General features: G+C 37.3%; 1 protein-coding gene across 5 annotated transcripts in view; it reads right to left on the bottom strand.

Annotated features, from left to right (window-relative positions):
- Positions 1–6,720: 6,720 nt before the first annotated feature.
- The window catches only part of LOC111861558 (leukocyte receptor cluster member 8 homolog), an 18,303-nt gene continuing 12,628 nt past the window's right edge, over positions 6,721–12,395 (bottom strand). For all 5 annotated transcript variants that reach the window (XM_023846223.2, XM_023846224.2, XM_023846220.2 and 2 more), the window contains 3 exons: positions 11,443–11,641; positions 11,084–11,291; positions 6,721–9,860 (listed from right to left, as the gene is read on the bottom strand). In XM_023846223.2, the coding sequence (XP_023701991.1) occupies positions 9,698–9,860; positions 11,084–11,291; positions 11,443–11,641 (570 nt within the window). In that variant the 3' untranslated portion in view covers positions 6,721–9,697. The remainder of the gene's footprint in view (positions 9,861–11,083; positions 11,292–11,442; positions 11,642–12,395) is intronic.

Genomic DNA, 12,395 nt, shown 5'->3' with positions numbered 1-12,395 from the left:
CGAAAGAAACATTCAGCACGCTCTGCACACTTCTGAATTTTAGAATGAATTATTATTTTAGTTTTCCTGGAAGATTTTGTCCTATTGGGACTGCAGAAAATTAATTTCAGTATTTGAATAGAAATATAAAATGACAATTTTTCACTGTTGTCAAAAGTCATCCGAGTAAAAAATTTTCAGCATTTTTTGGATATTAGTTGAACAGTATAAAAGATTATCAACTCCGTCCAGTGTGATTGATAAATGTTTTTTCTCCTTTTTAATCTTTCATCCTTGACCTGTTTCAGTTGGTTCGACCGACACGTCAAGGATGAAATATCTGTCCAGAAATTGGATGGGTGTTTCTTCCCTTCCTTGCGCTGCCTCATGAAGTTGGTTGTAGTGGTACCGCGCCGGTAGTTTTTCACTAAAGCGGTCCACTAACGCTGCTTTCAGCTCTTCATATCTCACATTTTCCCCTGCGAGGTGGTCCCTACCGTTTATGAACACTCTTGCTTCTCCTATCAACTTAGCTCTCACTATGTCCGCTAAGTCCTCCCGTGACCAGTTGCTCAGGAGTGCACACTGCTCCACCTGCGATATAAACTCCCTTACCGGTCTGGCGTTGGGCTGACCGCTCCATTCCTTGATGCTTGCGGCCAGCGATAAATCTTTGGTCTTAACCCCTATTGTTAGCCCTCTTAATTGCTCCTCTAATTGCGCTATTCTAGCCTCCATGATTCTATTTAATATTATCCCTGCTTATTCCTGTTTTCTCAACCTTTCTCTTCTACCAGTCTCTACGGGGTGTGTTTTCGTTGATCACGCAGCTGCCACCACTTTGTTACACCTCAGGGGGAGGGGGTAAGAAAATATAATTACTTTAGTCTGTCGCTGCCCAGTTACTAAAATCTTCGCGGCCCTCGGCTGCCGTCGGCTGTCTTGGTTCTGGTCGCTTGGGATCGGACGTGGACGGGGTGGTTAGGAAGGGGTGAATCAAAACTCCCTGCGTACATCCTATCCTATGTACACTGTCTATTTACATTAATATTTACATTAAGAAAAAGGGCCTGCTTTGGCCTGTTACATAACACTTCTTGCTAAGCCCTTTCTACTTTCTCTGTCGGTGGGGGAGGTACCGTGAGATTGTTGCTTCCCTTCATGGTTTGTCACTCTCTACTCATTCCTACCCTATTCTAACCCTATTCTAGCCTGGCTCTCGCTGGGGTACACTGGAGACTGCACTTAAGATCTCACAACAACACTTTTATCACACTAATGTTTAACAGCATGGCGTATATGAGCAAAGAGACTTACTTGTAATACAAATGTAGATTACTGTCACCATCCACCATCTTGTGGCACACGTCGACTAGAGCCTCCGGCAGACAACTCAATATTCTGTGTTAGATCAGAATCCCAAGTCTCTCGAAATTCAGTAATTTATAGTTTTAATTTGCTAATTCAGCTGTTGACGACAGAGGGTAGTTAACTCCTCCTCAGTGTCCTCAATTCCCAAAGTAATATTCTCATTGGATATTCTAGGTGGCTGGGGGTGGACCCACGGTATCTTATTGCTGCGTATTTACTCATATGACCATCTCCAGTGGCCTAGTTAGCGGAGCGTCTTACTTACGGTATTACGCATAAATGCTGATCATCTACATTCTTAACCTAGTTGCCTGTCCAGGTGTTGTCATCTACTGTAATGGCTGTAAAACACTTTTCGCAAGTCTCGAACATTTAGGTAATGGCTTAAATTTCCAGTCTCAAATTTGAGGCGCTACATGCAGTAAATGCGTGTCGTGCAGAAAGCAGTTTTTTGCACTTAGTCAACTACATCTACTGTTATTACCCTCACTTCTCTTAATATTCTCAAATGGGCAAAAAACAGCATGTATAAATGTTGATATATCATTTGAAATGATGAAAGGTTGTTTATTTTTTCTTTGCATGTGGACCTCTTTGGAATATAATGACTTCCCATAATTTCAGTGTTGTACGAGTACTATCTTAAGAATTACAGAGAAGACAAAAAAAAACTTTGTGATCATTTTCATACTTCATATGTAGAAGTGTTTGAGGATAACCATTGAGCACTACTACTTTTTTTATCTCCATTTTAGATTGGACAGTTTTGGGACAAGGCAGAAAGGGTATATTTGAGCCAATTTAGATTACCAGTAACGTCCAACAAAAAGTAACATGTATTTGCGATATAAACAAAATAAACTCTTGTACTGCCTAGCCCAATGCTACAAACTAGGAAAAAGTTGTAGGCTTTTTTGTATAAAGTATAAAGCAACTAAATATTGGCAAGATTAAATTTTGGCAGGCATAGCAGAACACATTTGACTGGTTTGTTCAATTCATTTGCAGGAAATTAATTGAAGACCCAACATAATGCAATTATTTTGCCAACCTAAAGCTCAAAAAATACTGAGATAATCTATTGTTTCTGAAGAAATGGATAAGAATGGATTTGAACTGCTGCAAGTAATAATTTTTGGTTAATTTCTTGAAGTAGCTCTATGACATTCAGTACTGAGAAGTCCTGGATTAGTCATGTTGGTTCACTGCCAGTACCATCAGTGTGTTTGTGTAGATGTAAGCTCAAAGACATATTGGCTAGATGGATTCTGTGTTTACTGCCGGTATTTGTCTGAAATACACATTGGCAACTGTTAGAAGTTGTCTGAAGGTCTGTGTCCCCCCTCCCCCCACTGTGAATATTAAGTGGAGGCTCGCATTTAATGGGCGATGGTAGCATATGACTGGACATTACTTGAATTCATTTTGGAAGTAAGGTATTCATTTTGAAAAGTTGTATGAACTTCCCAGTTTGTAAATCTGCAGACAGGCCTGTACCTGTGGAACTTTCTGCTAATTGAGATTCTGTGTTCTGTGAAAGCAGATGGCTAGAGTGAATTAGCCTGTTTGGCCCCAGACTACAAAGACTGCATATTGAAAAGGTATAATAAAATATTGTTTACATATTTATTTTTCCCCCCTTAAATTTCTAATGAAATTTTTCAGAATATATTTCCTACCACCCCCAGTATAATATTTTTGCCTCTGCCACCACATGGCAGTTGGATGTACAGTACAATATAGGAGATGCATTGCATTTGTAGAATTGAACTGAACCAGTACTTGCAGCTTACTCGTATAAACACAGAGCGTTAGGCTAATCAATCTATGCTCTTTTATGGTTTAAATAACTCTAGGTATAATTTTAAAAACACTTCATTGGCTTCCACAGCACGGATTGCTTAATAAAGTCTCAGTGTCCAGGGGAAAAGTGAGAAGAATGACAGCATTACACACAAGGTAGTGGCATTAAAGAATGTACTAGTATATTCACAATTGTGCATGTGTATACTCGATATATTTTTCACACAGCTATGTATTTATTTACTACAGCTGTAATATAGAATAGATTGGAGATGGTCATGATGCAAAACTCATTTAATACCAATCCCTTTAATCAAATTTACAATGGCTATATGAATTGAGTCTTTGGTTTGATATTTTATTCACTGTTTTTGGCTATTCGTTTAAAATGCTGCCTTTCTTATCTTGATGTAAAATTTCAGTTCAGGTATTATTATAGACATATGCTGTTTTAACAGCATATTTTCTTGCCATTCTTACTGCATTTCCTATTTGGAGTGCCACGAACCAGGTGTTCATAACTTCAGAATTCAAATCACACAGTATTATTCATTCATTAATGAAGCAATTTGTATTTACTGTAATGAAGTCAATGTTAACAAATCAGTCACTTAATCGCAAACTGGCAATAACCGGTAAATGTTTATAGTTTTGACATCTGTAGCATATTTTGTTACATTCCAAAATATGCCTGTTTTCATGACAAATGACAAGCCATTACAGAGAATGTGCAAGGTCTAATGGCAGCAGAAAGGTATTTTTATGGGAGTAATTATTAAAAAAAAAAACCTTTTGTGACATGTACAGATCCAGAAATATCCAAAAGGACACAGAAGTTTTATATGTTAAACGCTGTTTAAATTGCAGTTCCATCAAATGCCAAACAAAAATACAGAATCCGTTGCTAGTCTATGTTCCCCTAGAAATGAGAAGTGAACACTCTGCTAGCAGTGTTATCAACTGAGTATAAATTTGTACCCACATTGAATTTAAAGAAAAGGTAGACTTGGTCAAGAAATAACCAGATGTTATCCTAATACAAGTAAAAATAGTTTTGTGGATCGGTTTCCTGATTTTGTTACATCATATTCTCACTGATATATCTCACTTGACTCTTAACAAGGATAACCTTTGTACCAGCACAACTAATACCACATACCAATTAGCATTAACAGATCTTCCCGATGATTTGAATGTTTCTTAAAAGTTTATAATTGTTATTAAATCTGTTTATAAAATATGATCCATGATAAGTCAGTAAAGTGATAAGCCATGGATTGAATAGTTGGATTCTTATTAAGGACAAGCGATTGCATGATTACCTCCACACTCCCAAACACAGTGGTGTGCTGCTTATGCATATGATAGCTCTACCTGCCAAATCTGGCTACCAGACAGTAAGAACCAGCTATCATGGTTAGTGATGAGCACTTCCTTTCATACTTAAGTTCTTGGGGGTAGGGGGATATTAACTACGCTTTCAGTGGCCTCAGTATGTCATTGACATTCAGGTGGTCCTGGGTTTTTAATCCTATCCCAAGGGCTGGTCCTGATTGGTTTAATTCAGGCAGGCCATTTCCCAGTTCACCCATTTGTCATTTAGGAAGTGTTATTAAATATACTAAGAATGAATAATAGAAACTTCTTTTCCATTTCAAGTATGAGGTATAGGTTAGATATGCAGGTTCCAAAAGTATTTACAAAGCTTCAGTCAAAGAACATTTATTTAAATTCAATGTTGGCAGGCAGATGGTGCTTAAATATCAGCTGTTGGTGGTTTGATTGATTGTTTCAATATGGCAGCCCTGTAGGATATATAAAAAAATCCCACATTTGAGACACACATATAAATTTAGTTACTTAAGATCTGGTCAACATCTTACACTGCATGAGCTGAGAGCTGAAGTAACTAGTTCTTATATAATATCCATACACTGAAGTGAAGGGGTCACGCAGCAGCATAGTTGGTTGAGGCACTGTGCTACAAGCTGGAATGTCATGGGTTTGAGTCCCAATGAGGTGTTTTTTTTTTTTTTAATTTACCTAATGCTTCCAGCTGCACTATGGCCCTGTGTTCAACTCAGCCTCTGACAGAAGTGAGTACTAGGAATCTTCCTGGGGGAGGTAAAGGGCCACCAGCGTGTAAGGCTGACAGCCTTACCACTATCTGTGAGCCACTTGTCTCACAACCCTTTGGGCCTTCATGGCCTGTTACAGGGATAGCTTTAGCATAAACTGAAGTGAAACAATGGGGTACTTGCAGGAACACACTTAATTTTGGAACTGGTTTTAATTTGGAATTATTAGCAGTTACAGAAAGCAAGAAAGATTGACATCCTATTCAGCACAAATCCAAGGAAACAAAATACTATACAAATTTCCCTTTTCTTAATTTCAACCTTTGTTGTGTAGCATTTAAATTTCCTTTATAAGATAAAATTTTTCCCTGTGGCAGTTAAAGGCTGATGGCTTTGTGGTAAATTTTTGTCTAGACTGTTCCTGTTTTGTACACTGCTTCTGACTAATGATACTGGTGGCATTTGTAGCTGAAACTTAAAAGAGTACAGGCAACACTGACAGTCTGGCTGACCAAGTAATACCATACCCAAGACCCTGGGTTCAATATTGCCCAATTCCAGGACTCCCTGCCCTGCCCCTCATTTCTACAAAATCAGTATTTAAAAAATGTGGGAATACCAGACAGCCATTCAAGGCCACCACTGTAGTTCAACCCACACTGGCCATCTTAATTGCAAGCTAGTGGTACAGTCTGTTTCATAAAATGTCACCAATATAAGAAAACCTCTGTGCCTGAGATAAGAAGAAGGAAGTGCTGAAAATCAGAAACTTGTAAGCCTATATTACTTGAATGCAGCAGAAAACCAGCATCAGCTAAGTCAGAAGATGGCATGCCTAGCAGTAAAAGTTAATTCATTCTTAAATGATTCAGTGTTGCTGTTTAAACTGTGAATAAGATATCAAGATAATCAGTCATACGAGGCTTTGGAACACAATCATGGGCTGCTTCGACTGTTCTCTGTATCCACATGGCTAGACTGAGGAATGTCACAAAAATCAAGTCCAAGGAATGAGCAACCCAGCCAAGAATTGAACCACACCAATCTACTGTAGGTCCTCTGTACTGAACAACACTTCCAGTATTGCCCTATCATTAAGAATATATGGAATCCTGGCTCTGTGGATGTTGTCACTACACGCTTGCTAAATACGCAGGGGTAAAGGTATAAAAGGTAACTGGAGGCATTTGAAGAATAGGAATTGGCAGTCCATTACATCGGTTCACATATATTCCATTATAAATGGTCTTTGTTAAAGCAGCTGCTGCTTTCAAAATGGTTAACCACATGTGCAGAGTTGCAGCATATGACATTTGGGGTGCATAAGTAATACCCTTTTTTACACTGAAAAGGAATTTCCAGCATGCATCAGTATATTTGATGGATGTTAAGAGCAATTCTGTTATTATTTCTGATATACAGTAAAAATTACATAATGTAATTAATCTAGACAACTCAGGATTGTGAAGGTATAAATAATTTGATAGGCTAGTCTTGCATAATTTTATTTGTTGTTAGAGAAGTAACAGCAAAAATTAGATTTTCTGATAACATGGGAATAGGTTCACTGTCATGTTTCCATATTACAAAGTTGGAATTTAATATTCTGACTGAACATAAGAAATTAACACACATTTATTATTACACCAGATGTATGATTTATGTACATAACAAATCTCTAAACATTGTTAATGAAGATAAAGAATTGATACTTTTTTTCATATTATACAAAAAAAAAACAAAAAAAAACACGAAAATAATTAAATATGTTCCACACTGTATTTCATACAGTAAGATTTTCCATTAAATCTCCATATTGTAACAAGTCCATAGGTTTCTTTGGGTACAGTGAATGTGTAAACACACATATCAGCCTTTAAAATGTGATACTACTAGAAATAAAACTCTCAAGTCACAAACTCAACTTCCCCAAGTTGCTGCACCGACTGCCTCGAAGTTTTTTACTGTACTTGAGGGCACAGCAGTTTCCTGGATATTTACGAGTAACATTCTCACACTTTCATCAGAAATCGTGTAGCACTGTAACATGTACTTCTTACGCATATTTAGAGATTTTAAGCACTGGACATAATAGATTATGTAACAAAAATGTATTTTCAGCACTGTATAATATACACTGAAAGAAAAATTAAATTAGTTTGCAGATTATAAGGACAAAAAAAAACAGTCACAGTCGACAGACAAGATAAATACCAATATTAAGGAAAGGTTAGGATAAAGGAAGTGGGAAGAAAATTACATAAGGAATTAAAAGTGATGCAAGGTGAAAAATGTACTGAAGTGAGACCAAACCAAGTTGCCATCTTCTTCTCCATTCTTCTGATACAGCGCAGGAATGCTGTGGGTTTTCTTCATCATTATACAGATGCAAAATGGAAAATCACGTTGCTAGGAAATCAGCCTCAGTAGCATATCTCTCTTCATCCTTCCATCTCAAGCAGTGTTATCTCCTTGAAGCTCAGCCCTGCTTTCATCCAGTAGTAGCCTAACTTACTGCTTCAAAATCCTAACTACCTTGGCAGGACATGAAGGGAGGTCCCCAAGTTCTAAATGGCAATATGACAGAAGACAAAACACCTCAGCAGTGATAAGAAGCTATCAAACCAAGACTCAACGAAGAATTTTAATCAACACAAGAACAACCAGATGCCATGTTGTCACCTCAAAGTGAATGGCACACCTATGCTTCTTGTAGCTCTCTGTCGTGATAAAATAGTGCTACGAATAAAAATAGAACAGGAAAATATGTTGATTTTAATGCAGACAGTCTTGGTGGCATTTTGGTATACTTTTCCTTTTCCACAGCCAGTGTTACTTCGTTTAATTCTTGTATTTCCTCGTGTTTCCATCTGCCAACAACCAGACGCCATGTTGTCATCTCAAAGTGAATGGCTACTATGCTTCTTGTATGTCTTTGTCATGATGAAATAATGCTAGGAATAAAAATAAAATGGGAAAATGTTGAATTTTAATGCAGATGACCTTGGTGGCATTTCAGTACTCTTTTCCACAGCCAGTGTTACTTCATTTAATTGTTGTATTTCTTCCATTACCGCCTTACCGTGTGTTATGCATTTATTTATAACAACAGGATATATACACATTACAGTTACCTCTCAATAAGATTTTTTGGAGAATGATTTAAGTTTGTTCTCCATTCAAGAATCAATATCTTCAGCAAGTCTAGAACCCTTGCTCTGGTGAAATGTTCGTTTTCCTCAGCCACACAGCATTTTCATGTTTATCTTCAAAATTCCACAGCTCAACATTCCTCCAACTTGCATGATGAAATCTTGGAGACTCTTCATATAAAATTACTCTCCTAACTCAAATGAAATGAAACTGGAATCTTTATGAGCAAGCAAGGAACCTGTTCAGTCCTCTCAACAAATCTGAATGTAGTCATGACAGTTTGATCCTGACTACATCCAAAATTTGTCAAGGTCCACAAAGTTGATGAATACTGCTTTTCAAAGTACTCCATCGCAACTTGAATATTTATAGTATCATACAGCGTTTTGTCCCAAAAGCAAACTTTGTACATGCATTCATCCAAGTGCCTGCCATTTGTCTGAAACACTGGATGATAGCACAGTATAAGATTTGCAATGAAACAATAACTATGTATGAGACAAGCCACAAGAAACATTAATGGAATCCACTGTTAATGCTACAATAATCATGGTAGTTAATGTCCTCTTCTTTCTTGTGCTGTACTTGAAGCAACTTGCCTCTACAGAGAAGTTTCTTCAACTCTGAGTTGCCTTTTGTTCTTCACCATAATGTGCAAGTATCTGAAATTTTCCTCTTGGAATAAAAGTACTTAAAGACTTCATCCTCTTCAGACTTCAAAACTTTGGAAACAATCTCATATTAATAAGTGGTATCCCTAACAAATTGTAATGGTCAAAGACATCAATCACTATGTTGTGTTACACAACAAATAATGTATATTCAAATTCTAAATTCACATTAAATAATGTGGTCTTCATAGCTGGAACCTTAGTTGAATCTGCCTCCTAGTTTTACATATTCTGGAGTTACACTTCGGTGAATGGAACTGACACACTTTTCTTGCAGAAACCATCCTCTTCACAAGACTTAAAGAACACAGAATAACAATCCTGGAATGTGTTATCACCTGAATATCAAGTCTGTACACATATATATCTTCTTGCTGGGATGTGTATGAGAATGTCTTATTATTTATTACACATAATTATCATGATACTGTCCTTGTAAAGATGCATACAGTTGAAAATACGTTACTTCCCTACACTTCCTTACAACTTGATCACCAAAAAGTAATACTCCCACATCTTCTGAATGAAGTATATTAGCACAGTAAAACCACGCTATCAACACAGGATGGCAGTGAAAAATTATGGATTTCATTTTTACAGATGACGTGAACAACCCCTTGGGACCTCCCTACAACATACATTTCACATTGCGTTGATAGCCGCAAGACTAGCTTTGCAATCAATCCTGGTCCTCTGGTTACCCTCAAATGTGAGGCCAAATGGTGTTATAAATTCTAAGCACTTCTCATCCGAATCGAAAGCCAATTCCTGCACCACGAAACTCAGGGGCAAGAACGGACGGTAGCTGAGATCACAAACACAAGAGAGACAATATTAGACAAACAACAGGCCCTACAGAGAGATGAATATACTGAAAAGGAAGAAAAGCATTACCATTCCACACCAGAGCCTGGAACAAAGCAAATGTCATGTTAGAGGCCAACATTTAATGCAATACTTATTTCTGAAACTGCCTACCATGATGCAACCCAGCAGTTCACAGCACGTTGAAAAGGGTTCACTCCATCTTACACTCCCCAATTTCCTTCTTAATTTTTCAATTCATTCACCCTCAAAATATTGTCAACAGTATGATATTAATTTTTAATTGTAATTTTAGTTCTCTTTCAAAAATACACAGAGGCGAAGAAAATTATACTAAAGCATCGCTACTTTTCCAGTTAGATTTGTTATTGTTTAGTCAATATTCTGCAAAACATCTGCAGATTTGTAAAAATGCAACTCTTTTACATTAATAAGCAGAAGTAATCTCACAACTATTATTATAACAATACTAATACTAGGATATGTAATCAGACCAGCTCATGGTTTAGGGAGATGAAGTTGATAGGTGACCACTCTGGGAAGGATAAGTAGTGTTTGGCAATAGGCAGGGATACTACTGAGTGAAAGGAGTTCTAGGTCACAACTGGTATGTCTTGAATTTCAAGCTTCACAGAAATTATTTTCATGACGAAAGAAACATTCAGCACGCTCTGCACACTTCTGAATTTTAGAATGAATTATTATTTTAGTTTTCCTGGAAGATTTTGTCCTATTGGGACTGCAGAAAATTAATTTCAGTATCTGAATAGAAATATAAAATGACAATTTTTCACTGTTGTCAAAAGTCATCCGAGTAAAAAATTTTCAGCATTTTTTGGATATTAGTTGAACAGTATAAAAGATTATCAGCTCCGTCCAGTGTGACGGATAAATGCTTTTTCTCCTTTTTAATATTTCATCCTTGACGTGTCGGTCAAACCAACTGAAACAGGTCAAGGATGAAAGATTAAAAAGGAGAAAAAACATTTATCAATCACACTGGACGGAGTTGATAATCTTTTATACTATTGCTAGTGTGACGGACCAAGATGCACCAAATCAAATTAACTGAACACTTACCTGTATTTTGTTGCCTAACCCACAGATAACATTCCAATTGTTTCTACCTTAAGCTTCATATGAGATATGATACTAGAGAAGTTTGGGTTCAATAACAGTAAGAATATTTATAGTAATACGTACGTTTTGATCAATGATTTGATGGCTGCTTTACGCTCTCTGTCTGCAAACCAGTCAATCAGATACCCTGCCATGCGGGGTGATTCAGTATAAAGTTTAAATAAGCGATGGTAATTTCCAAGCCACCATGCTGAGCGGACTGCCAGTGCATGTACCACACATTCATCTGTCTTGTCTTCTGGAGTCAGTGATGCCAGAATTGTAGTTAAGTCTGAAACACACAAAGTGTAGGAATCTATTTAGGAAGCGATGGGGGAAGGACTGTTCCACCTATAAAAACTGAATTAAAATTGTATGTGAATATGTGAATAAAAAAAGATCCTGCAGATTTTAAATAATGTATTGAATAAACGTTCGCTTACCAAGAGTGTTTTTGGTGAAAATATAGTACAGAATACGATACGCAGTAAATTCCAGCCTGTTTGCACCACCAATCTCAGAATACAGCATCTTGAGCTGCGTCTGGCACTGATTAAATTCCTCATGGTCTCCTTTCTCCAGAGCGATTCTTGCATGCGTCTCGTACACTTCCACGGTAAATGCATCACGAATCCCTTGAACCTGTCAAATAAACACATTCTTACTTGCATGAGGCATAATATGTTGCGACAGTTTTCATAGTACAGTATTAACTGACCTGACGTGAAATAAAAGCTACCCTTATATAAGACAGAACAGCTAATAGCATGTGGCTAAGTTATTGAGGAACTGCAGACTGTGACTCATTTTTGCGTTATCTTATGACAATGTCAGCAGCTACACTATGCAGCGTCAAATGGGGTAGGACGGTTGATGCATTGGAAAGCATCTGGAAGCAGTCATGATTGAATTAAAGTAGCAACCCAGCAGTTGCCCAGGACTGGGGAAACCCATAAAAAAACCTTGATCATGGTAGCCATGTCCTAGCTGAGATCTACAATTCCCGTTTCCTAAATAAAAGTATGATGTTCTGCTGCCAGGCCAATCTGTTCAGTACCACAATTCAAATGTGGACACAAATAGTGATCGGTGAGTCCAGAGTCATTAATGGTGAAAATAATCATACTAATAAGCTTTGGCTTCGCACATTAAGAGACTTTAGATTACAGTAGAACTTGGTTATAACGTCATCAAAGGGACCTAAAAATAGTGTCGTTATAAACGAATGTCGTCGTAACCGAAATGGGCACTTCCACAGTAGCCTTATGTTAGTCACGTAAAAATCTACCAAAAACCGAGTTAAAATGTTGCATTTTTTAGTGAAATACGTAGTTAAGTACAGACTAACGTAACATTAACGCGGAATTGCTCAAATGTGTAATACATCAGCCATATT

The sequence above is a fragment of the Cryptotermes secundus genome, unplaced genomic scaffold, assembly GCF_002891405.2.
Source record: "Cryptotermes secundus unplaced genomic scaffold, Csec_1.0 scaffold2047, whole genome shotgun sequence".
Lineage (NCBI taxonomy): Eukaryota > Metazoa > Arthropoda > Insecta > Blattodea > Kalotermitidae > Cryptotermes > Cryptotermes secundus.
The sequence above is the reverse complement of the archived record's forward strand: the minus strand, read 5'-3'. Positions and strand labels throughout refer to the sequence as shown.